The 26,142-nt window shown below is 49.6% G+C and overlaps 1 protein-coding gene across 1 annotated transcript in view; it reads right to left on the bottom strand.

Moving 5' to 3' along the window:
- The window catches only part of IGF1R (insulin like growth factor 1 receptor), a 1,701,728-nt gene that overhangs the window by 26,395 nt on the left and 1,649,191 nt on the right, over positions 1 to 26,142 (bottom strand). Inside the window, exon 21 of the mRNA XM_069625053.1 lies at positions 9,351 to 9,485. Coding sequence (XP_069481154.1) covers positions 9,351 to 9,485 — 135 coding nt within the window. The remainder of the gene's footprint in view (positions 1 to 9,350; positions 9,486 to 26,142) is intronic.

Genomic DNA, 26,142 nt, shown 5'->3' with positions numbered 1-26,142 from the left:
CTCTGTGCCAGCACCCCCTCCTGGCTTACGCAGCTCTTGCTTCAGGCATGTCCATTCCAGGTCTACATAGAGTATCCCTTTCTGCTCTGGTTCCATGGACCCTGCCTGTGGCGTTCTAGATGATTTGGTCGAGAATATTTTCTCGAAGTAGATTTCATCAAATCTTTTTTTTAAATGTGTGATTTTGCTGCAAATATATGCGGGGGACACAACACCCCCCAACCCCTGTACACTCAATATTAACCAAAACCCAGCCCCCACATATATTTGCTACAACATCAGGTAAAAAAAGCACAAAATCTGCTTTGAGCAAATATGCTATGGCAAAATCTTTCATTCCCGCCTGTGGCATGTGCCTTTCAATATAGCTCGGCTGTCACCTAGGTGGTGGGGTTTTAGGTAGCATTCTCTGACTAAGCGGTCTGTCCCCGACCTATGGCCAAAGGTAGACACATGCAGGACCTAGGGCATGAGGTTATGCAGGGTGAGAGCAACCCGGGACTGGGGCTAGGCTGCCTGGAGGGAAATGAAAGATTTCGGAATTGCCCACCCCATGTTTTTTGCCTGCTAGCCTATAACTGAACTCTGTGCGTGTGTGCAGAGTTGTAGAGAACACTGAACAGCTGAAAAGCATGCAGCCTGCAAGTTAACTCTTTGTTCATTTGCTTAATCAGTTGTTTTGCTCAAACTGGATTTATATGCCGATTTTTTAAATTACGTTTAGAGGTCAGCACAGCTTAAGCTGCGAATCACTGAGTGCCTCTTGCTGTGATTTTGAATGTGCTACAAACACTTCATCTATGCAAACTGAAATACAGAAGTCTACTGATGTCACTTTGCATTCGCTTCACGGTGCTACCATAGTCCTACTGAATTCCAATCTTGCTGAGGTATGCAGCAGTGAAAAAGAGTATATATTATATACCGTGGAATTCTGCGAGAAGGAAAGCGCTTGATTCTGATTCAGAGTGTTTAATTTTGTATTTATAGAATTAACTTCACTGGTCTAGATAACAGTTAACAAGAACCTAACAATGAAGGACATATCATTTGTATTTTATGATGAAATGTATGGAGCTTTTCAGGTTGTTTTAAAAACAATTGTGACTTCTCGCCATCTGAGCAATCAAATTGTATAACTGGGCATCTTAGCTCCTCATACTGAATTAGTCCTATGCAATCCAACTTTCCCTGTGTCCTAGACTAGAGGAGAGTGCAAGTCCGGCCTCTATCACTTTACTTTGCCAGTAAATAGCCATCAAAATTTCACAGCCTTAAAAGTAAAATATCATTGCAACCGCTGCTATCAAAAGCATGGTAAATCCAGTTGCTCATAAAATATTCCAAAATGTTGACAGTGGTATTGACATGCTACTCAGTAGGCATGCTGATGCCAATGTTATTTGAGTGCTGCAAAACTATTTCAGAGTGCTAGTATTTGTTTGGCTACTGCTCAAGTACCCCAGTTTATTGACGATGCCTGGAACAGGTTTGACTCTTAATGGAAACTAGATCAGCCAGTTTAGCAGTTGCCAAATCTGCCATGCCTGCAGACTCTTTTCAGTACCTCAAATCTCTGCATCTGGGAGGAACTTTATTTCTTTTTGTAAGGTATCCCATGAGGCTTTGTCTATCTAATGAAGTGTGGCTGTAGTCTTTGTAACACTGAATGTCATTGCTTCCCTAGTCCATATGGATTTGCCCAAAAGTATTGATCTTTTTCTCTACCCACCAGGAGAGGCAGACCTTGAACTTACATTTTTTTTCTCATTGCCACCACCAATGAATCTGTTCGGGGGGGGGGTTATCCTCAAGAGTAATGGGTCATTATTTTGTGCCTTATAAGCACCAACATATTCTTAATTATTGCAGGAATAAGAAATACCGGATGGATTGCTTCAAAATCCTTCAGACTGTAGAGGTGAAGCTCCACCAGGTTATCAAGGAACTAGCAAAGATCTAGTAGCTGTAAGAATGTTTCTCATGCATTGGAATATATAATGTATCTGTGGTCCAAGGCAACAGAAATGTAAAACAGGCCTAAACAACTAGATGGCAATTCAAGATCACACATGTTTAAGTCTACCAAATCATCAATGCGATCCAGGTGGGGTGGAATCATACATAAAGCCAAACACCTGTTGACGTGTGCCAGAGTCTGTATGGCTCCCTCTTTCCCAGCCATGGAGTGCTAACATGAAGGGCTCTTTGTCATAGTCTCTGGGTGCCACGCCCCTTGTCACCATAATGTCAGGACAGTAAAATGGATATGCCTCTATGAAGAATTTGGCCGTTGGGCACATGGTAACAAGAGGTTTTCTCTGTGCTGCTGTACATGGTGTTGAAGCTCGGAGGCTTTTTCTGGTCTTTCATCGACCGTGGCTTGTAAGGGGGAACACGCAAAAAGGCTATAAAGGGGCTTTGTGGGGTACCCAAGCTAACTGAAATAAGGATTCCCCCTATATGCATTAACGTAAAGGAAATTAAGACATAGCATATGTTTAAAAAATATCAATGGGTAAGGAACAAGTTACTTACCTGTAACTGTTGTTCTCCAGCATGGGTCTGGCATGGATTCACATGCTCATGAATATTCCCCGTCGTCAGGCTGGGAATCCTCGGTAAAGAAAAAACCAGTATCAGTTTCGTTTCTGATCTGTCTTTCGTAGTAATAACCAATCACTGGTCTCTGCGTCATACTGACCACAGCCAATGACTGCCCTCTACCTAAGCACCGCCTCTGGCAGCCATCTTCAGATTTGGAAGCACGTGAAGTGGCAGTATGACCAAGTGAAGAGCCGCAGAGGGGTAGGCGGGAGGGTTCGCATGTGAATCCATGCCAGACCCATGCTGGAGAACAACAGTTACAGGTAAGTAACTTGTTCCTTCTCCAGCATGGGGTCTGGCATGGATTCACATGCTCATGAATAAAGAATACATAGCAGTACACACATGCACAACCACGGGAGGTGGCAAAGGCTCAACATTAAGCATCACATCAACTCAACATTAAGCATCTTACCTCCTCACCAGGCTCACCTCAGGCGAACAGGTTGCGCAGCACTGCTTGGCCGACCCTGGACTCCTCCCTGGAATCCCGGTCGACGCAGTAGAATTTCGTGAAGGTGTGCGTCGACCTCCACGTAGCAGCCCTGCATATGTCCAGCAGGGGCACACCAGATAGGAACGCCGTGGTAGCTGCGATCGCTCTGGTGGAATGGGCTCTCGGACGGCCAGGCAGCGGTCGGTTTGCCAACCGGTGACAGTACATGATACAGCCGGAGAGCCATCTGGAGATGGAAGCCTTCGAGAGAGCCTTCCCCTGATTGACAGGTCCAAAGTTCACAAAGAGTTGTGACGTCTTCCGAAAACCTTTCGTGCGGTCCACGTAGAACTTCAGCGCTCTAGCTACATCCAGCGAGTGCAAAGTCCTCTCAGCCGGCGACGAAGGCGACGGGAAGAACACAGGTAACACCAAGGGTTCGTTGAGATGAAAGTCCGACGGTACCTTGGGCATGAAGGAGGGGTGCGTCCTGAGCACTACCCTCGTGTCGTGGAAAGTCAAGTACGGGGCCTTGCAAGAAAGGGCCTGGATCTCTCCCACTCGTCGTGCGGAGGTGATGGCCACGAGAAAAGCTGTTTTCCACGATAGAAACTTCAACGGGGCCGAGTGCAGAGGCTCGAACGGAGGTCCCATGAGTTTGGTCAGTACCACGTTGAGCTCCCACGCCGGGGCCGGAGCCTTCACCGGCGGGAACGATCTGAACAGTCCCTTCATGAACTCTTTCACCAGACGATGAGACCACAAGGACGTCCGGCCCGTGGTTCTGGTGTATCGGGAGATCGCAGCAAGATGAATCTTGATGGACGCGTGTGCCAGACCAGCTTTGGCCAGCGTCAGCAGGTACGGCAGCACTTGGGGAGCCGTAATCCGTAGAGGGTTAATCTTCTGTGCGTGGCACCAGACAGAGAACCTCTTCCATTTGTGTCCGTAGCATTTAAGAGTCGAGGACGCCCTGGCCTTTGCAAGAACCTCTCTGCAATCGGCCGGTATGTCGTATCCTCCAAACTCTAACGCTGCAGGAGCCAGGCCTGCAAGTTCAGCGACTTCGGGTCGTGGTGGAGGATGGCGCCTCCTTCCCTGGAGAGTAGATCCGCGTCCGCCGGCAGCTTGATTGGCGGGGACGCCGACAAGTCCAGAAGGTCCGGGAACCATATCTGCCTCGGCCACGCAGGTGCGACGAGGATCATCCTGCACCGTGACCTCTTGAGCTGGTTGACGAGCCGGATTAGCAGAGGCAAGGGAGGGAACGCGTAGAGGAACAGGCCCTCCCAGGGGAACGAGAAAGCATCGCCCATGCTCCTCGTCTGGGGAAACCTGCTGGCGAACCTCCGGCACTTGGTGTTCGTCGCCGTCGCGAACAGGTCGATCTGGGGTGTGCCCCACCGTCGGAAGAGGCGATCCACCAGATCCTGCCGTAGTTCCCACTCGTGGCACGAGCGCAGCTCCCTGCTGAGTGAGTCGGCGATGGTGTTTTTTATCCCTGCCAGATGAAACGGCACCAGAAGAATCCCTTGGGCGACGGCCCAATGCCACAGGTCCTGCGCCTCCTTGGACAGCGCTGGGGACCTGGTTCCGCCCTGTTTCCTGATGTAAAACATGGTGGTGGTGTTGTCGGTGAAGATCCTCACCACCTTGCCCTTGAGGGACGGAAGGAAGGACCTGAGGGCCCAAAACACTGCACGGAGCTCCAGGACGTTGATATGCAGGGACTTCTCCGTCGGGAGCCAAAGTCCCCCTGCGTGCAGATTTTCGGTGTGCGCTCCCCACCCTTCTAGGGAGGCATCCGTGGTCACAGTCACCTGGTGGGCTGGGGTCTGGAAGTCCATGCCCGCCGTCAGATGCGCGCGGGTGCCCCACCACCGTATCGCTCGTCGGAAACTCTCGTCGAGCTTGATCCTTTCCTCGAAGCTGCCCGTCGTCTGGATCCAGCGCGCATCCAGGAACTCTTGCAACGGGCGCATCCGGAGCCTGCACATGGGAATGAGGTAGATGCAGGAAGACATCATCCCGAGGAGGGACTTGATGGACCTCACCTTGGCCGCGTCGGCCACCAACATCCGTTGCACCTTGCCCAAGATGGTCCTGGTCCTCTCCTCCGACGGGGAGGCCAGAAGGGACACTGTGTCGAGCCTCGCTCCCAGAAACAGTGCGACTTGCGCGGGCACCAGGTGGGATTTGGCGTAGTTCACGGAGAATCCCAGGTCCGTGAGGAGTTGGACGGTCCTTGCCGTGTGGACCACGGCGAGCTCCCTCGTCTTGGCGCGGATGAGCCAGTCGTCCAGGTAGGGGTAGACGTGAATCCCCTCGCGGCGCAGCTGCGCCGCCACCGGTGCGAGGCACTTGGTGAAAACCCTGGGTGCCGACCGCAGTCCGAAGGGAAGGGCTTTGAACTGGTAATGACGCCCTTGGACCACGAATCTGAGGAATTTTCGGTGCCCCTTTAGGATGGGAATGTGGAAGTAGGCATCCTCCAAATCCAACGACGATAGGAAGTCTCCTTCCTCCAGCTGACCCAGGACGTGCTGGAGGGTGACCATCCGGAACTTCTGCGCCTTGATGAACTTGTTCAGGCGTCGCAGGTCCAGGATGGGGCGCCATCCTCCCGTCTTCTTCTTCACGAGGAAGTAACGCGAGTAGACTCCGGAGCCCCGAAGCCTCTTTGGGACGAGTTCGATGGCGCCCTTTCTGAGCATCGCCTTTACCTCCAGGAGAAGTTGAGGGACGTGAAGTTCTTTCCTGGCCACGGGGGGGACGCGCGGGCACCTTCTTTGAAACTCGAGCGCGTGGCCCCGGGCCAGGGCGTCCAGCACCCAACGGTCGGTGGAGATGGACTCCCACACGCTGACGAAGCCCGCCAGCCGGCCTCCCACCGGGGTGCTTCGGTGGGGGCCCGACCCCACGGCCGGTTCAATCCTGCTTGGACGCGGCCTTGCCGCCTTGGCCTCCTTGGCGACGACGGCGGGGGCCGCCAGACTTGCCTCGTCCTCTGTAGGCCTCTTGCGACGACGAGCGGGCCGCTTGACGGTAGGAAGCGAAACCGCCGCCGGAACCTTTGGAGGCGCCCTTGCCTCCGCCGCTCCGAAAGGGCGTCCGCCGTTGCTGCAGTACTCCAAGGGCCCGGGCCGTCTCAGTATCCGCCTTGATGGCCTGAAGGGAATCGTCCACTGTCTTCCCAAACAGGTTGTTCCCGTCGAAGGGCATGTCCAGGACCCTGGTCTGGACGTCCTGCCGAAAGTCCGTAGCCTTGAGCCATCCGCGACGTCGAAGGCAAACGCCGTTGCCCATCTGGCGGAACCCAGTGTCGGCGATGTCCGTCGCCACGGTGATGGCGTGGTCCGAGGCCACCTCACCTTCCTGCAGGATCTCAAGGGCCTCCGCCCTCTTGTCGTCCGGCAGAAAATCCAGCAGGGGAGCTATCTTGTACCAGAGTTCCCTGTCGTAGCGGGCCACGATAGCCAAGGCGTTGGCCGCTTTAATCGTCGTCGCCGCCGACGTGATGACTCTGCGTCCCATGGCATCCAATTTCTTTCCCTCGCCGTCCGGCGGGGAAGTCGACGTGGAGGCCGCACCCCCCCCCGCTTTCTTCCTGGCTGCCGCGGAGACGACGGAGTCCGGGGTAGGCTGCGCCCGGAGGCATAGGGGGGCCGAGTCCGGGACCCGGTACTTTTTCTCGTACCGGTCTCTTTTCGCTGGCGTCGTGGAAGGGTTCTTGAGGAGGGAAAGGCCCTCATCCCAAATGTCGTCCAACAGAGGCACTGCGAGGACCGTCTTCCTCTTGGTCTCGCGCCGTTGGTAAAGGAAGCCTTCCTTTTTCTTCTCCTCAGGGCAGAGTTGGAAAAGCTCGGATGCCCTGGCGATCATTGAGTGGAACGATCCAATCTCGTCGGGCGGAGAAGCCCTGGTGGGAGGCGACGACGGAAAATCCTCGTCGTATGCCTCGTCGTCCGTACCCGTCGCTGCCGTGTCAGTCCCCGTATCATCCCCTCGGGTGGACGGGGAGGAGGGCTGGACGGGGCGCGACGGTTGAAAAGGAGGCGGTGGATGGATCCTTCTTTTCTTGGTAGGGGGAACACCAGAAGGTCCCGGTTCTGGATCCCCCGACGGGAGAGGTTCCTCCGTCGGTAACGGTAGTCTCGTCCTTATCTCGGAGCATAAGGACTGTATAGCCAACAAAATGGCCGCTGAGTTGTCTTGCGGCGCTGGCAGAGGGGAATCCGACGGGCGAGCAGGGGCCCCGTCGGTATCCACGACGATGTCGTCGTCGTCACCTGCGTCGGGGCCCATTCCGACGGGCTGGTCTTGTTCCACGCCTAGGCCGTGGCTTAAGACCTCGATCAGTTCCTCTTCTGAGGTTGAGGCCGAATCTACGACGACGCCCTGCCCCCCCTTCTTCCCCACGGAGGGTTTCACGGGGGTCCTATCGATGGGCACGAAAGAAGACTCCCTCCGAGGAGGCAGGGAGATTCTGGGCCCCGAGGCCGCCACCACTGGTGCAGCCTCCACAGGCTGGGCCAGGGCCGCCGCGACCGTTTCGATAGAGGGCTTGGTCGAATGGATCAAGGCCTTCACCACCTTAGGTGCGCTCACCGCCTTATCCTTGAGGGAGGGGGCACTGCCACGCTCCTCCTCTGCCTTAGAGCTCGACCGGGGTCTCTCCAGGAGCTTCGCCGGGTGCTCGGCCTTCCTCTTACCCGACCCAGAGCGTTGGCTCGTGGTTGATGGCGCCGGGGAGGGTGCGCCCTGCCTGGCGCCCGTAGAGCCCGACCGTTCGGCGCTCCCGGTGCCAGCGGACTCGCGGTGCTTGGCCTTATGTTGGGCCCCCGTCGCCGGGGCGCCCTCAAAGGTCTTAGAAGACCGCTCAGATTTCTTCTTCTTCTCGCCAGACGGGCTCTTACCCTCCAGCCAGCTGGCGAGACGTTGATGGCGGTCCTTCATGGTCCGTTCCGACATGTTGCCGCAAAACGCACAGTCCTTCTCCACGTGCGTCTTGTCCCCATGAAGGCAGTAAAGGCAGAAAGAGTGTTCGTCCTCCTTGAAGACGTTCTGCAGCTGGCATCCAGGGCAGGCCCTGAACAGCTTTCCGGGCGTCGAGCTTCCCTTCTCCTGGGCCATCTCCGAGACCGGGCCTGAGAAGCTTCTGGAGTCCTCCGAAGTGTAGCTCGACGAAATCTTCACCCTTGAGGGGCACAGATGAATCCGACACGGGTCCCCGTTGATCGGATGTAGGATCGGTGGAGCTTGAGGCTCTTTTGACCGAAAGAATCGAAGTTTTTGTGAAAAAGCGCGAAAAAATAGCACTAACGCTCGAGAGCAATAGCACGAGGATCCCAACACATGAACGTGCGGTAAAAATCTGAAGATGGCTGCCAGAGGCGGTGCTTAGGTAGAGGGCAGTCATTGGCTGTGGTCAGTATGACGCAGAGACCAGTGATTGGTTATTACTACGAAAGACAGATCAGAAACGAAACTGATACTGGTTTTTTCTTTACCGAGGATTCCCAGCCTGACGACGGGGAATATTCATGAGCATGTGAATCCATGCCAGACCCCATGCTGGAGAACGAATAAAAACTCAAAAGGGGATTTTAGGGGTCATTGGAGATTTATATTGGGGAGCGCCTTCTGTTTTGTACCAAAGGCACATTTGATTTGGTTGTTAAGAATTAACAGAGACTATTCACCTTTTAGCAGTACTTTTTACACAATGTGCTTCATCTTCAAATGCACGACTTGTAGCCAACTTAAGATGTCTTTGAGCACAGGCCCCTCTTAAAATGGTATTTAAAGCCTACCATGGTTTAACTTTCCAGAACAGTTCTTTGTAGAAGATAACTAGAAAATGGGGTCAAATGAGTCTCAATGAAGGGTAAAGATCGAGCATCAGAATCGTACAATGGGTAGAGCACCAGAACCTTCCATTCATTTGCCACCTGGCCCGCACTCCAGCCCAATGAAGCTTGCTCAAAAGTCGACATTCAGGCACTACTGTTGCAGCACTGTAGATAAAAGTCCTTAGGTAAATTCAGCACACCCACAAGCTACTCCTTTCTCGGCAGAAACTGAAGGATGGTGGTAATTCAGGCAAGCTTTTGTGTAAAATAAATTGAGAAGCACAACGCTCGTGGGGTCTTCTTCAGGCTGACTGCACTAGCGTTCAGTGTTAGGCAGGGTGACTTCTAAATACATTTTAATGTAACCATCAGCTTGTCCTCATATGGACTTAAGAATGCAGATGACTCGGTTATACGAGCGATAAACAGGAGATGAATAAATGTGAGATACGTACAACATGTCTGGACAGTTATCAGGTTTCTCCAGAAGGCCTCCCTCCATGACGAAGCGTAGAACCTGCTCATTTGTCATTCCCTGGTATGGCTGCTCTGCTAATGTTGCGATCTCCCAGAGTACAACGCCAAATGACCTGCAGAGGCAATTACAAGGGTGTAAAAAGGTTTAAAACAAAATACAAGAAAATACTTTAATTTCAGGTAGTGGGTTATGTAAATATGTTTTGCCAGAGACCTAAGCTGTTCTGGTGTTGTATAGAACATACCGAAAGGCCATCTTTGGTTAACTATGTGAGTAACTTGCCATTTGTGACTTTGAATAAGGAAATATTAAGAATATTAACCAAATCTAATTTAGAATGCTGTTTCAAAGCTAGCTTACCCAACACCACATTAATAAAACATTTCTGACACTGTTTTGCTTGTATAAACACCATGTGAACTCACTGCATATTTTTTTAGTTAACAGCAACTATGAAAATCTATAACGCTGTGACATTGGATATAAAAAGCCTGTCACAGTTGAAACACTCACAAATGGTATGCAAATGAAAATAACTACGTCACACTATTAAAAAACTCCTGTGCTAACTTTATTTTATTACATTTGTTTTACGCCCAGTCCCTGAGGTATCACGGCATAGTTACGGACAGTACAAACTTACATTCTTACATTTGTGAGACATTGCTTAGTTACAGGCAGTTTAAAGTTACATACTCGACAGTTGTGGGCATATGCCCCCGGAGGAAAGTAAGAGCCAGAGGAAGATGACGGGGAGGCTGGAGTGTCCACTGGGGTTTGGGTGGTTAGTATTGGTTGAATAACCAAGTTTTCAATGATTTTTTGAAAAGTTGGTGACACTCTTCTTGCTTGATGTTTGTTGGGAGACCATTTTTTTTTTTTGAATCTGGGGATGGCAAGGAGGAGGCTGTTACTGGATCTGAGCTGTCTGGAGGGTGCTTTGTAAGTCATAATATTGTTGAGATATTTAGGGGAATTATTGGCAATGCATTTGTGTGTGTGAGACGCATAGCGTTTTTAAGATAATTCTTGCCTTGATTGGAAGCCAATGGTTATTTTTCCTGATGGTAGAGATGTGCTCATTCTTTTTTATTCCCAATGCTGCTCAGAGAGCTTTATTTTGCATGAGTTGGATTTTGGTCAGGTTGGCATTGGAAGTACCTAGTAGGAGTATATATTTTATTTATTTTAAATACATGTTTTATTTAACTGCTGTCTGTTGGTGATTACCTCAGAAGTGAGTTTAGATATTTTATTCTCTGTTTAACTTTCCTTTCAGACTGATCTCTGCACAGAAACCCACTAAAAACCACCATTAGCCCCCCCACAACTACTCCACCTACTGGTGGTAACCCCATATTGCAAGACTTGTTTCCGAAATTGAAAAGGGACATCACAGGGCATGTGTAAAAGCTGGAGTTGAATATCTGTACTTCTGCCCACTATATGGTTGGGGTAGAGGCACAAGGCACCCCAGCCAAGGTTCTCTAAGGATAGCATTGGATGAGCAACACACTGTTATATGACTACACAGGTCTTTTAATATATAAAATAAGGTTTTTATATATGGGATACATTACTCACTGTAATCGTATTTCTGATGCTTGTATCTGCTTAGATTCACATGCTGTGCATAGGCCGACATCTAGTGGAAGCTGCGGAGTATTACAGTTTGTTTTTCGAAACTCGAAAATGGGCGTCGACACAGGGCGTGCCAGTAATACTATCCCTAGTGTGACGTCCACTGTACCCAAGATCCCTCACACGTCTAGGATCCTCAGATTGTATTTTTTCTGACATGAGGTAGCATGAGGAGTAGCGTGAGTACAGATAATCCAAGCAGATAGATAGAAAGGCAAGACTACAAGCAACCATGCGCCTTCTCTCAGAGGGGAGGAAGGGTGGGTCGCATGTGAATCTAAGCAGATACAAGCATCAGAAATACGATTACGGTGAGTAATGTATCCCTTCTCAGGCTTGTGGAATCTGCTTAGATCACATGCTGTGCATAGATTAGCGAGCAGTACCTGAAGAAGGAGGTGGGATGTGAGAAGGGTCATGAGCAAATAAGTGTCTTAGAACCGCTTGTCCCACTTGTGTATCTGCCTTGGAATGGGTGTCAATGCAGTAATGCTGAGTAAAAGTGTGAATAGAGCTCCAAGTAGCTGCTTTGCAAATGGTGTCAAGGGGTACATTTGCAATGAAAGCCAGAGTGGCCCCAATGCCTCTAGTAGAGTGGGCTCTTGGCGTGAAAGGCAGAGTTCTTTCAGAGAGTGAGTAACACAGCTGGATACAGTTAATAATCCACTTTGAGTTGGCACCTTTAGAGACGCGATCCCCCTCTCTGCCTGTAGCTACGGAGACAGTTGATCTGTTTTCCTTAGCGGTCTGGTTTTATTTACATAGTAGAGGACCGCCCTATGCACATCTAGGGTGTGTAGTTTCACCTCAGCCGAGCTTTGAGGGTCGGAAGAAAGCCGGAAGCTCGATGGACTGGTTTACGTGGAATTTAGATATAAACTTAGGTGAGAACCTACGGAGTGTGCGTAAAACCAGTTTGTCTTTATGGACAGTAAAGAAGGGATCCTGCACTGACAGAGCCTGAATTTCACTGACCCTTCTTATAGAAGTAATAGCTACTAAGAAGGCCGTTTTATAAGTCAGGTGTTTGAGACTGCTTTTATGCATGGGCTCGAAAGGGGGGCCCATGAGCTTAGATAGCACCACATTAAGGTCCCACCCTGGTGGTGGGTTTGAAATAGGAGGGTGAAGTCTCTTTACTCCTTCCATGAAGGCTTTAACTACTGGTACTTTCCACCACGAGACCTTGTTATGGGAAGTGGTGTATGCCGACAGGGCTGCCAGGTGTACTTTCATTGAGTTAAAAACCAATCCTGCATCTAGCAGGTGGAGCATGTATGTAACAATAGTGGAAGGAGTGCAATCAACTGGGTTGATTTGTCTACTCTGGCACCAGATAACGAATCTCTTCCACTTGTCAAAGTAGCAGTGCCTTGTGTTTGGTTTCCTAGATTCCTTTAGGATGTCCATACACCTCTGTGGTAAATTGAGATGTCCAAACTCTATGACCTCAGGAGCCATGCTGCCAGGTTCATTGAGTTGGGTTGCTGATGCACTGTTTGACCTTGGTGCTGGGACAGTAGGTTGTACCAGGCCGGAAGTTTGATGGGCTCGCACACCGCCATCCTGCGTCGGTGTGGGAACCACGGTTGTCTTGCCCACATGGGAGCAACTAGGACGAGCGTCACCGACTCTCTGTTCATCTTGTTGACCACCTTCCTGATGAGAGGAGTTGGTGGAAAAGCGTACGCAAACATCCCTGACCAGTTCATCCACAGGGCGTTCCCCTGGGAGTCTGGTTGGGGGAACCTGGATGCAAATCCTGGGCATTGTCTGTTTTCGCTTGTGGCAAATAAGTCTATAGTGGGGAAACCCCACTGAGAGAAGATATCTTCTACGACCTCTCTGTGTAGAACCCATTCGTGTTCCTCTGGGAGGGAGTCTCTGCTCAGAGCATCCGCTAGGGAATTGAGCTCCCCTGGAACATGTTGTGATGACAGGAAGATGTTCCGTCTGAGTGCCCATATCTAGATTTTCTGGGCAAGCTTGGACAGATTTGGCTAACGAGTCACTCCTTGCTTGTTCAGGTAGTACATGGCTGTCGTGCTGTCTGTCCGGATTTGCACTGACAGGTTTAGTAGGTAGGGCTCGAACGCTTGAAGCGCTCTGAATACTGCCAGAAGCTCTAGCAGGTTGATGTGGTTCTTGGCCACTGAGGGAGACCAGAGACCCTGAGCTGTGTGGTGGAGATGGTGAGCTCCCCACCCCGTCAGACATTCATCGGTAGTGACTACTGCCTGTACTTTGGGATCGTAAAAGGGTTTCCCTTGTGCAAGATTCTCTCTTGTCCACCAGTGAAGGCTTTGTACTAGTGTTGGCAAAACGACCACTAGATCGTCCCACTGACCACTTGCCTGAGACCACTGTTTCGCCAACCATTCCTGCATGGGACGCATGCGCAGGCGCGCGTGGGGGACCAGGTAAATACATGACGCCATCATGCCCAGCAAATGCATTGCTTTGCGTACCGTTATTTGGTGACCGGTTTGATATTGCGGAATTTGCAGTAGTATATTCCGAATTCTTTCCTCTGAAGGAAATGCCAACCCCTCTTGAGTATCTAGGATTGCTCCCAGGAACTGCTTGGAGGTGCTTGGCACCAGGCTTGACTTTTTCTCATTGATTGAGAAGCCTAATTCCTGGAGGAGGTCGATAGTCCTTTGAATGTTTGTTCTGCAAATTACTGGGGTTTCCCCCGTTATGAGCCAGTCGTCCAGATAAGGGTACACCGGGATTGCCTCCCTGCGTAGGTGTGCAGCCGCCACCGCCAGTACCTTGGTGAATACCCTTGGTGCCGAAGCTATCCCGAAGGGCAGTACCTTGAACTGGTAGTGCCGACTGTCCACCTTAAAGCGCAAGTACCTTCTGTGCGCTGGGAACATGGAAATATGAAAATAGGCATCTTTCATATCCAAGGTTGCCATGTAATCCCCCTTTTTTAGGAGGGGGATTACCTCTTGTAGCGTAGTCATTCGAAACTTTTGGGGCTTGATATACTTGTTGGCAGGCCGTAAGTCCAATACTGGGCGCATTGTCAAATCTTTTTTTGGCACAAGGAAGTAAGTTGAATAAATACCCTTGTTTACCTGGTGTCCCGGGACGAGTTCTATCGCGTCCTTTGCTAGCAGATTGGCGATCTCCTCGAGGAGAATCTTCTGATGTTCTAAAGAGTGTACTCTTTGTCGTGGAGGATGGTTCCGGGGACGCTGCAGTAGTTCTATACAGCACCCTGCGGATACTGTTGACAGCACCCATCTGTCTGATGTGATCCCTTCCCAAGCCTGGGTGAGGTTGGAAATGCGTCCCCCTACTGGGGTTGCGTGAGAAGGGACCCTGAACTGAGCGTCACTGCTTTGGTGGAGGCGTGCCGCCTCCTCTACTGGGGCTGCCTCTGCCTTTACCACGTCCTCTCCTATTACCCCGGCCGTAACCCTGGGTAGACTGTTGGCTGTTGTTGTTCCACTGTGTACCCTGCCCCTGGGAATAGTTTGATCCTCTCTGGGAATTTTGGCCGCGTGGGCGACGAAAATTACCATTCCCTCTCTGGTTAGGGGGTTTATTGGTTAACTGGCCAAGGGACTTGAGTGTCTCATATTTGTCCTTGGCATTCTTCAGCGCATCCTCGACCGCCTTACCAAACAACAGATCGGCTTCCACCGGTTTGTCCAACACGATGCCTGGGTTTCTGCCTTAAAACCAGACTGCCGTAACAACGCATGCCTCTTGATAACAGTACCTTCTGCTATCAATCTGCCTGCGTTGTCCGCGGCGTCAAAAGTTGCTTTTAAAATGCAACCAGACACGGCTCTACCCTCTGCGGAAATTCGTGCTAACTGGCCCTTTAAGGGTTCTGGTGCAGAGGCTATGAGTGCCGCGACTTCTTCCCACTGATGGCAGTTGTAGCTGGCCAACAGGGTGGTGGAGTTTGCAATCCTTGCCTGATAGGCGGACGTTGAGGCTACTTTCCTGCCGAAACCATATAGTTTTTTGCTCTCCTTGTCTGGAGCAGCTTCGGACGATGACAAGAGTGTTCCAGCCCTCTTACGAGTGTTAGTGACAACCAGGGAGTCTGGCTTCAGATGTCCTCTTATATAGAGAGGGTCAGACTGGGCTGCCCTGAAAAGTTACTCAACTCTGGGATTGACTGCTCTGGTGAGGTTCGGGTTCACCAGGGACGGGTCTATTCTTCGCTGAATAGATTTAAGGATAGGGATGGTCTGGGTAACAGGCCTCCTTTCTCCCACTAACTCCTCGACGGAGTCCCTCTCTTCCTGGACAACGTGGGTGTCAATATGGAAATGTTCTGCTGCTCGTGCGAGAACCTCGTTCAGGAGGGGTTGGTTATCGACAGGGGAGTCGGTAACCGGGGCTTCCTTCTCTACCGGGGAATCTACTCTGTAGGTTTCAGGGTCTTCCTCTTCCTCTTCTTGGTCGTCATCATCCCCATAGTAGCCCGTCCCGGTTTGCTCTTCTACCATGCCAAATTCTTGGTCCTCACCAAAGGAAGTCTCTCCTTGATACTGTGAGTATGGCCGTGAGTATGGTTGTACATCGAAGGGGTCCACAGACCTCATAGGTGTCTCAAACCGGGGCTTCTTACTCAGGGGGATAGGATCATTAGAGCCTGAGGGTGTAGCCCCTTGTGGATTATATGAAAGGAAATGGTCTAGATTTTTATCATAAAAGTCTGCCAAAGAAGACATCCTTGACATGACCCTATCTATGTCATCACTCGACCATTCTTTGGAACTGGGAATGACTCTCTCAGAAAGTCTAGGAGACTTATCCCGAGTTGATTTGCTGGTTTTAGAAATAGCAGCAGACTTGGGCTTGTCGGTCTGTCTGTTTAGGAGGAGTGGAGTGTTTCACAGGTGTGGAAGAGTGCAGTGGCTGCTTCTTCTGCTGTTTTCCCCCCTCCCCGTGAGTGGAAAAGTGTTTTCCCTGTCCCTTTGTGGCTCAGGAGGTTTTTCGACGCCTGGCGTCGAGGATCGGGGGTAGAGTCCCTGTCCTTTGAACGTGGGGCAGCGCTGATCTTGTCTGCGGGCTACGACTCCTGGAGAGCGGCCTGGGGGTGGAAGTCGTCTTTGTCCTCCGACGATCGAACTTCTGTTAGCTTAGGGAGCGAGGCACTCTTGGCAAGAGTGGATGATTGCCTGGAGTCATGCGGTGATCTCGATCGAGAACGCCCAGAGGACACCGATTCGGACCGTTCTCTATGTGCCTCTTTCCGAGAACTCGACGTTGTCGAGTCTCGGTTGGACTTCGTGTGTTTTGTGTGAGTGGTGTGTGAAGCGCTTGTGTCGCCGGGGGTCTTCCCCATAGCCGCCCTGTCGGACGACCTTCCGAGGTCGGGGACCTGCGCTCGGCTGTCTTTCGACGCCGTAATGCCCTCGCCGTCCGAAAGCACGGCGTCGCTGCCATCGCTGAATGCGCCCTCCACTGCCATGGCCGCCTGCCTGGCGTGGTGGGCCCAACGCTTCGTCGAACGGTCCTTAAGTGTCTTAGGTTTAAACCTACTACACGCTCTGCAGTTCGCCTCGGGGTGGTCCCTCGGCAAGCAGAGATTGCACGTGGCATGCCTGTCGACCAAAGGGTATTTGCGATTGCACTTGGGGCAGAATTGAAAAGGGGTACCCTCCATATGCACCTTGAGGCAGCCGGCTGGTAAGTGTAGGAAATGTATAAGGTGTACCTATATACCAAGAGTGTAGAGTATGTCCAACCCCCCACTCTCCCTACTTTTAGGGCCGAGGCCAGAGGCCTTCTGAGGCCCAAATACGTTGTGCAGCAGCCGACGGTCAAATTCTTCTCCAAGCCGGCGTCGAGTGTCGAAGTTCGACGTTGGGATGGGGAAAGGATGTAAATTAATCGATATTTTAGCAAAAGTATGGCTAAGGCCAGGGGACTCCGCAAAATGCTTCCGACCAGTATTGCAGAAAAAAACAATCTGAGGATCCTAGACGCGTGAGGGATCTTGGGTACACTGGACGTCACACTAGGGATAGTATTACTGGCACGCTCTGTGTCGACGCCCATTTTCGAGTTTCGAAAAACAAACTGTAATACTCCACAGCTTCCACTAGATGTCGGCCTATGCACAGCATGTGATCTAAGCAGATTCCACAAGCCTCAGAAATATATATATATATGATACATTACTCACCATAATCATGTTCCTGATGCTTGTATCTGCTTAGATTCACATGTTGTGCATAGGCAGACATCTAGTGGAAGCTGCAGAGTATTACAGTTGTTGTTTTTTCAAAAAATCAAAAAGGGACGTCGAAAGGGCGTGCCAGTAATACTATCCCTAATGTGATGTCCACTGTACCCATGATCCCTCACGCGTCGAGGTCCCTCAGATTGTTATTTTTCTGACATGAGGTAGCATGGTGTGTAGTGTGAGTACGTATCAGACAAGCTCATAAGCATCCATGTGCCTCTCTCAGTGAATCTAAGCAGATACAAGCATCAGAAATATGATTACGGTGAGTAATGTATCCCTTCTTGGGCTTGTGGAATCTGCTTAGATCACATGCTGTGCATAGACTAGTGAGCAGTGTTAAAAGAAGGTGGTGGGATGTGAGAAGGTTCATGGGTGAACAAATGTCTTAGAACCGCTTGTCCCACTTGTGTATCTGTCTTGGAATTTGTGTCAATGCAGTAGTGCTGAGTGATGAGCTCCATGTAGCTGCTTTTCAAATGTTGTCTAGAGGGACATTTGCAAGGAAAGCCAGAGTGGCTCCTGTGCTCCCTTTGGAGTGAGCTCTGGGCGTAAAAGTCAGTGTCTTGTCTGACAGGGAATAGCATAATTGTATACATCTGACTATCCACCTAGAGATGGCATTTTTTTAAATGGGATCTCCTTCTCTGCTTGGCGCCATGGAGACAAACAGTTGAGCTGTTTTTCTTAGTGGTCTGGTCTGGTCTACATATTAGATGACTGCTCTCCTCACATCTAGTGTGTGGAGTTTTACCTCAGCTGAGCTGGTGGGTTCCTGGAAGAAAGTCAGCAGCTCAATGGACTGGTTTATGTGAAATTTAGAGATGAATTTTGGGGAGAACCTAGGGAGAGTATGTAAAACCAGCTTGTCTTTGTGTACAACAAAGAAAGGATCCTGCACTGACAATGCTTGTATTTCACTAACTGTTATGGAAGTAATGGCCACTAAGAAGGCAGTTTTAAAAGTCAGGTGTTTGAGACTAGACTTGTGCATTGGCTCGAAAGGGGGTCCCATGAGCTTAGCGAGTACAACATAGAGATCCCATCCTGGTGGTGGGTTCGAAATTGGAGGGTGGAGTCTCTTTACTCCTACCATAAATGCTTTGATGACAGGTACCTTCCACCATGAGACCTTATTGTGGGAAGTGGTATAGGCTGACAAAGCCGCCAGATGAACCGTTAAGGAGTTGAATACTAACACTGCATCTAGCAAGTGGAGCATATAAGTTAGAATATGGGACGGAGTACATTCTATGGGGTTAATTTGTTTAGACTGGCACCAAATTACAAATCTCCTCCACTTAACAGTGCCTAGTGTTAGGCTTTCTTGATTCCTTTAAGATATCCATAAATCTTTGTGGCAGATTAAAATGTCCAAACTCTATGACCTGAGGAGCCATGCTGCCAAGTTCATTGAGTGAGGTTGAGGGAGCACTGTTAGTCCCCCGTGCTGAGTGAGCAGACTGTACGGGCACAGGAGTTTGATGTGATCGCACATTGCCAGTTTGCGCAGATGTGGATACCCGGGTTGTCTTGCCCACATAGGAGCAACTAGGATGAGTATGACCTGTTCTGTGTGGATCTTGTTCACCACCTTCCTCATTAGAGGTGTTGTGCGAAAAGCATAAGCAAATTTCCCTGACCAGTTCATCCATAGGGCGTTCCCCTTGGAGCCTGGCTGGGGGATCCAGGACGCAAAGTCTGGGCATTTTCTGTTTTCGCTTGTAGCGAACAAGTCTATTGTGGGGAAACCCCATTGAGAGAAGAGGTGTTCTACTACCCCCGCGTGTAGTTGCCAGTCGTGTTCATCTGGTAGGGGATCTCTGCTCATTGAGTCTGCTAGAGAGTTGAGTTCACCTGGAACGTGCTGTGACGAAAGGAATATTTTCCGTCTGAGTGCCCATTTCCAGATTTTCTGTGCAAGTCTGGATAGATTTAGAGAGCGTTTACCCCCGTTTGTTGATATGAAACACTGCTGTGGTGCTGTCCGTTAGGATCTGCACCGACAGGTTTGTTAAATGGGGTCCGAATGCCTGAAGGGCTTTCAATACTGCCTGAAGTTCCAGCGCATTGATGTGGTTCTGAGCTGCAGTGTGAGACCACAGACTCTGAGCTGTGTGGTGAAGGTAGTGAGCCTCCCACCCTGCCAGTGAGGCATCCGTTGTGAACATTGCCTGTATCTGTGGGTCGTAGAAGGGTTTCCCTCTCGTCAGGTTTTCTCTCGTTCACCAGCAAAGATTTTGTACAAGTGTTGGCGAAACGACCACTAGATCGTCCCATTGACCAATTGCCTGAGACCATTGTTTCGCCAACCACTCCTGTATGGGACGCATGTGCAGGTGCGCGTGAGGATCCAGGTATATGCAAGATGCTATCATGCCAATTAAACGCATTGCTTTGCGCATCCCTTATTTGGCGGCCGGCCTGATAATGTGGTATTTGCAGTAACAAATCTTTTACTCTTTCCTCTGAGGGAAATACCAATCCTTCCTCTGTGTTTAGGATAGCTCCTAGGAACTGTTTGTAAGTGCTTGGCACTAGGCTTGATTTTTTCTCGTTGACTGAGAAGCCCAATTGAAAGAGGAGGTTGATTGTGGTTTGGATGTTTTGTCTGCAAATCAGAGGTGATTCCCCTGTTATGAGCCAGTCTTCCAAGTAAGGGTACACTGGGATTGCTCCCCTGTGCAGGTACGCTGCCACTACTGCCAGTATCTTTGTGAATATCCTTGGAACCGAGGCTGTTCCAAAGGGCAGCACCTTGAATTGGTAGTGCTTGTTCGCTATCTTGAAACACAAGAATCTTCTGTGCGCTGGGAACATTGAAATATGAAAATAGGCATCTTTCATATCCATTGTTGCCATGTAATCCCCCTTTTTTAGTAGGGGGATTACCTCTTGGAGCGTAGTCATGCAGATCTTTTGTGGCTTGACATACTTGTTTGCAGGGTGCAAATCTAATACAGGGTGCATTGTTAGATATTTTTGGCACAAGGAAGTTGAATAAATACCCGTTTACCTGGTTGATTGGGTCCACTTCTATTGCGTCCTTTAATAGAAGCGCTGTTATTTCTTCTAGAAGGATCCGTTGATGTTCCTCTGAGTTGATTTTCTGTCGTGGGCGGAGGTTGTGAGGACGTTGAAATAGTTCTATGTAGTAGCCCCCTGCTACCGTGGACAGCACCCATCTGTCTGAGGTGATGCCCTCCTAATGCTTGGGTGAAGTTGGAAATGCGTCCTCCTACTAGAGATGCATGGGAGGGTACCTGGAGCGGAATGTCACTTGCTCTGAGGTGGGGTGCCACCTCCAGCTGGGCCTCTGCCCCAACCTCTGCATTTTCCTCGTGGCTAGCCTTGGAAGGCTTATCCTTGATTGTTGATATAGGAACCTTGGCCTTGATTGTAGCCTGATCCTCTCAGTGAATTTTGGCCTCGAAAACAGTGAAAATTACCATTTGCCCTTTGACCAGTAGGCTTGTTTGTGAGCTGAACTAAAGATTTTAGAGTGTCATACTCATCCTTTGCTGTCTTGAGTGCGTCTTCTACAGCCTTGCCAAAGAGCACATTAGGTTCCACTGGCATATTTATCAGAGTGGCATGTGTTTCTGGCCTAAAGCCTGACTGGCGAAGCAGTGCATGCCTCTTTATAATAGTCCCCTCTGCAATGACTCTCCCGGCATTGTCAGCTGCATCGAAATTTGACTTGAAGAGACAAGTAGACACGGCCCTTCCGTCTGCTGCCACGTGAGCTAGTTGTGATTTAAGTGGCTCCGGGGTGGATGAAAGCAATGCAGAAACCTCCTCCCACTAATGGCAGTTATAACTTGCCAAAAGGGTAGCATTGCTGGCTATCCTCGTCTGGTAGGGCACAGAAGAGGCGACCTTCCTACCCATTGCATATATCTTCTTGCTTTCCTTATCCAGTGGTGCCTCGGAGGAAGCAAGAGGCGTGCCTGCTCTTTGTCTTGTTGTGGTGACAACCAATGCGCCCGGTTTCAATTGGCCTCCTATGTATAAGGGATCTGAAGGTGCAGGCCTAAACAGTTTCTCCACACACAGGTTAACGGCCCGTGTGAGATTGGGAGCCTCTAAGGAAGGTTGTATTCTGCATTGTACCGATTTTAGCAGGTGGATATACTGACCTACTGTCTTTTTGTTCCCCAATATTTGTTAAGCAATGTCTCCATCTTCCTGTACCTCCTGTGTGTCAATACGGAAGTGTTCCGCCGCTTTGGCTAAGACTTCATTGAGGAGGGGTTGATAGTCGACAGGGGAATCTACCATGGGGGGCAAGTGGGGTCTTGATTAATAGGAGAATCTATGGAGTACATGTTCGCCTCTGGGTCTTCATCATCCCCATAATAAAGTTCATCTGTTTCCTCTTCAATAAGTTGAGGGTCAGATGTTTCCACAAACGAAAGGTCATCTTGGTCTTCTGGATCTATTTCAGGGTCAGATAGATCTATAACCTTGCTTTGTACGGAGACATTAGTGCGAGACCTCTTAGCAGGGGGTTGAGAGGGTAAGGCAGAGTCTTGAGAGCCGGAAGGAGCTGAGGTGGGAGGAGTGGAGTGAAAACTTTGAAAGTAATCTGGGTTATTTTCATAAAAATTCACCATAAAGGTCATTCTTTGCATAACCATATTGATATCTTGCGAAGACCATTCCTTTGAAATTGGGCTTACAATGGGTTGCTTGGAAATACCCATATCCTCATTAGTGGGGGGTATAATCATTGGCATAGAGTCTTTAGGTTTCTCTATGGGCTTGGACAGTATACCCTTTTGTGATGACTTGTCCCTAGTAGGACTATTGTCCCTATGAGGGGTTTTAGATGACTTTTTATGATGTTTTTCCCCACCCTGGGGCTCAAATGAGTGTTTAACAGACTTCTTGGGGCCTGCCGTTTTATCAGATAATGAACGTCGAACTTCGTGTGTGGGAGCTGAGGCTTCGTCCATGGACGATGGGCCTTAGGAGGGAGTTTTTCGTGCGACCTCCTTGCTGTCTTTCGACGGTTGAACCCTGTCGTGTGGCGATCTTGAACGAGATTGCCCAGAGGACCGGGACTCGGTGGACCTTTCACAGGGTGTCAAACGTTGTTGAGTATTCGACTCATCTGCCAAACAGTTGTATTCCCCTGGAACGTGTTGTGACACAAGGTAAATGTGCCCCTGGAAACTCCATCTCCAAATCTTTTGTGAGAGTCTGGATAGACTTAGTGAATGTGTCCCACCCTGTTTGTTGATACAGAACATGGCAATTGTGCTGTCTGTGAGGACTATTAGGCTTTTCCATGCCAGCTGGTATTGGAAAGCTTGTAAGGCCTTGAAAACTGCTAGAAACATTAGGATGTTGATAGGTTTGATTGATAGAGTGTGTCCACACACCAAGTGCTGTCTGGTAGAGATAAGGAGCTCCCCACCCTGAAAGCGATGTGCCTGTTGTCAAAGTGGCATGTATTGGAGGGGGGACAAAGGGTTTTCCCTTTTGTAGGTTGTGCTTTGTCCACCACTGTAGTGCTTCTACCACAGTCTGTGAAACTCTGACTAGATTGTTCTATTGTCCCTCTGCTTGAGACCATTGCTTTGTTAGCCATTCTTGTATTGTAGGCATGCGCCACCTTGCATGTGGCACAAAAAAGATGCAAGAAGCCATCCTACCAAGAAGGCGCATCACCCTCCGGACAGTTATTTGGCGACCAGCTGTGAAACAAGGGACTTGAAGCAACATTCTCTGGACCCTCTCGTAGGGGGGAGGTGGGAGTGAAGACTAAGACATCTTCTCTGCCTGAAAAATTGCCCATAGAAATTGTTTGACTTGTCTGGGGAGTAGACCAGATGTCTTCTCGTTGATGAAAAACCCTAGTTGGAACAAGAGGTTTGTGGCATCTTAAGCGTGCTTCTGACACATTTGCGGTGTGTCTCCTGTTATGAGCTACACTGGGATTGACTGCCAGCCCAGGTGAGCCGCAGCTACTGCCAGTACTTTTGTGAACACCTGAGTGGCTAAAGCAATCCCTAAGGGTAGCACTTTGAACTGGTAGTGTGTGGACCCCACCTTGAACCTTAGGTATTTTCAGTTACCTAGTAACATTGAAAGTATGCATCTTTCATTTCCATTGTAGCCATGTATTATTCTTATTTCAGTAGAGGAATAACCTCTTGTAAGGTTGTCTGCCTACCTCAACCAAAACAAAGTGTCTGTCAAATGTCAATATGTCCTACACAAAACAAAAGAGGTGATGGCTGGAAGGTTTGGAATTGATCCTAACATCTGCCATTGCTATGGGCAACCCTCCAGACCATCATTCTTCGCCTGCCAAGCCATACCAAAAGGGGAAATGTCATATGCAAATTAGGTTTGGTCCCACCCCAAAAGGGGCAGCCTCTTTTGTTTTGCATAATTCACAACGAGTGGGACTGGTATGCCCATCCTGGAATGAAGCCTGTCCTAGCCTCCAGTTCCTGCCACGACTTCCTTCTTCGTCTGGCAATTCTGCTGTCAACCAACACCGCCTCACTACGCGGCCGGTCTAGAGGTTACAGCGCCATATCTCCTCTTGCCGGCAGTGCTTTGCGGCCATGGCTCTCAGTCCCCTTTGCTTCCTGGTCTCCCCGACTGGTAAGGAGTGCTTGGATCGGCTTCATCTATCGCCACCTCTACTCATCTACCTTTGGGGTTCGCACCCGGGTTGGCTGTGTTTTCAAGTTGACTCTTGGAAAAGAAAACTCTCCATTTTTCTGCAGCAGCTGATTAAACTCCCGCCTCCAGGCTGAGAAGTGTCTTGGACCAATCATATTCTTCACAACACTAGACTGTGCATTATGGTAAACACTCTCATGGCAGTCCTCTTCCTCGTCTCAGTACATGCTGCTTTACTAGGTGTAAAATGATCACAAGTTCTGTCAGCAGCCTTTGAAGGTTATTGTAGGGAGTAATCACAATATGCCATTAAGGCATGGGGAATGGATGGAATATCCCGAAAAGGAAAGTCGGGGTGATTTGTCTCATCCAACGACACCTGTCCATCTGACTGAGGGTTGCCTCCCCTCATGTGATCCTCCCTTGCATAGCCACTCCCAGTGTCAGGATCAGGCAGTGGCTGCCGTCCCCTGGTCCCATGAAGGGAGGCTACCTCTGGGAAAAGAGTGATTACATCATCAGATTCATCACACTTGACATAAATATTCGCAGGTCTTCGATTTAACACTGGGCGCTTTGCCTTGTATTTCTTTGGAACAAAGAAGTACACAGCATAACCGTATTTACCTGTGATAAGGGGGCGAGTTACATGGCTCCCTTTTCCAGTAACGATTGTATCTCTGCTTGGAGGATTAGTTGTTGTTCAAGGACATGTTTCTGGATCCTGGTGGATGATTGCAATGTGGTTATAGGAACTCAATACAGTATCCGTTTGTAACTGTTGACAATAACCACTTGTCTGTAGTGATTCCCTCCCATGCGTGGGTAAAGAGAGAAATGTTAGCCACCCCTCTCCCCTACTGGGGAGACATGGAAGGGAATCTTTATGTGTGAGTTGTTTAGAAGGGGTGTCTGAGTCCCTTGCGGCTTGGCCCGTACGCAGACTATGCCCTCTTCTGAACACCCTTTGGAAAGAGGACTGAGAGGATAATGGTTGGCCAGCACCTGGGGAACATGTGGACTGTGATATCCTGGAGTAGCCTTGGCCACGAAAAGTGCAACGGGTGTTATAAGCCCCTTTTTGGTAATTTATCCTAAACTTTTAAGAGTCTTGTGCTCTTTCTTTGCTGTTTCGAGAGCGTCATCAACAGTCTTCCAAAATAGCACATTGTCCTCAATGGGTATATTTACGAGGGTAGCTTGTGTCTCACGTTTAATGTCCAAGTTTCTCAGCCATGCATGGCGTTATATAAGTGTACTCTCGGCCACAACCCTTCCTGCAGTGTATGCTGAATCTGTGGAGTTCTTAAAAATGACATTAGCTGTCTGCTTGCCCTCAGCTAGAGCTCTAAGAATCTGTGACTGCAAAGATTATGGAATCTGTGAGAGTGCAGGAGTAAGGTACGGACACAAGTATTGCATTGTTTTGGTTATAAAACTATTTTTCGTAAAAGTAAAGGGGTTGGAGAAAGGCCTTTCCTATCTCTAAAACTAAGAGGGTTTTCCCTGACTCAACTAAGGAGAACTGTCAGAATGCGCAAATGAAAATAGTTTGTCACTGGCGTGCCGCAAAGCCCTACCTCGGACCCTAAAACTATAAACTAATGACTAACTTTTAAGGACTCCAAAGTAAGTTAGTAGTGACAGTTCTTGCCACTTCAAAGTTCTCAAAGTCTCAAGTGTTCAAAGGAAAATAAATGTTCAGTTTCATAAACGATATTCCAGTTACCAGAGTTTGGCTCGCTTTCCAACAGGTTCTCATTAGGATCTTATCTTCTCCTTTTCAGTAGTGAAGTCTTTCCTACTCAGGTTTTCAGACCCTCCTATTATCAGGTCTTCATATGGGTGTAGGTCCCAGACTTGCAAAGCTGTATCACAGAACAGACAAGCATGCTGCTTTCAGGGTCCCAGACCCTTTTCAAATGGTTTCCACATTTCTCCATCGGCTTCCTCGGACCGCCAGCTGTTCTCGGTATGCCCACGTACCTTTTCTCTTGGCTCCCGTCACCCGAGGAGCGGTGCCCATCTCTGAGGCTTACACAACACTCGGAGACTTGGCTTTGTCGTTTTGCAGCCTTTGGTGCACTTCTGGGAGCAACTTTGCTCTGCGTTGGAGCACTACGATTTGAGGGATGCTCGGAGGTTGATTCAGGTACCGCGCGTAGTGCCTTCTTCCTGGACTACCAGCGATGTCTCTCCTTCCCTACCGGGCTTGCCAGTGCGGTTCTCGCGGATGCTCGTCTGTTGCCAGCTGCTCTCGACG

The sequence above is a fragment of the Ambystoma mexicanum genome, chromosome 11, assembly GCF_040938575.1.
Source record: "Ambystoma mexicanum isolate Mex_15411 chromosome 11, UKY_AmexF1_1, whole genome shotgun sequence".
NCBI lineage: Eukaryota > Metazoa > Chordata > Amphibia > Caudata > Ambystomatidae > Ambystoma > Ambystoma mexicanum.
This window is presented reverse-complemented; position numbering and strand designations above follow the sequence as displayed.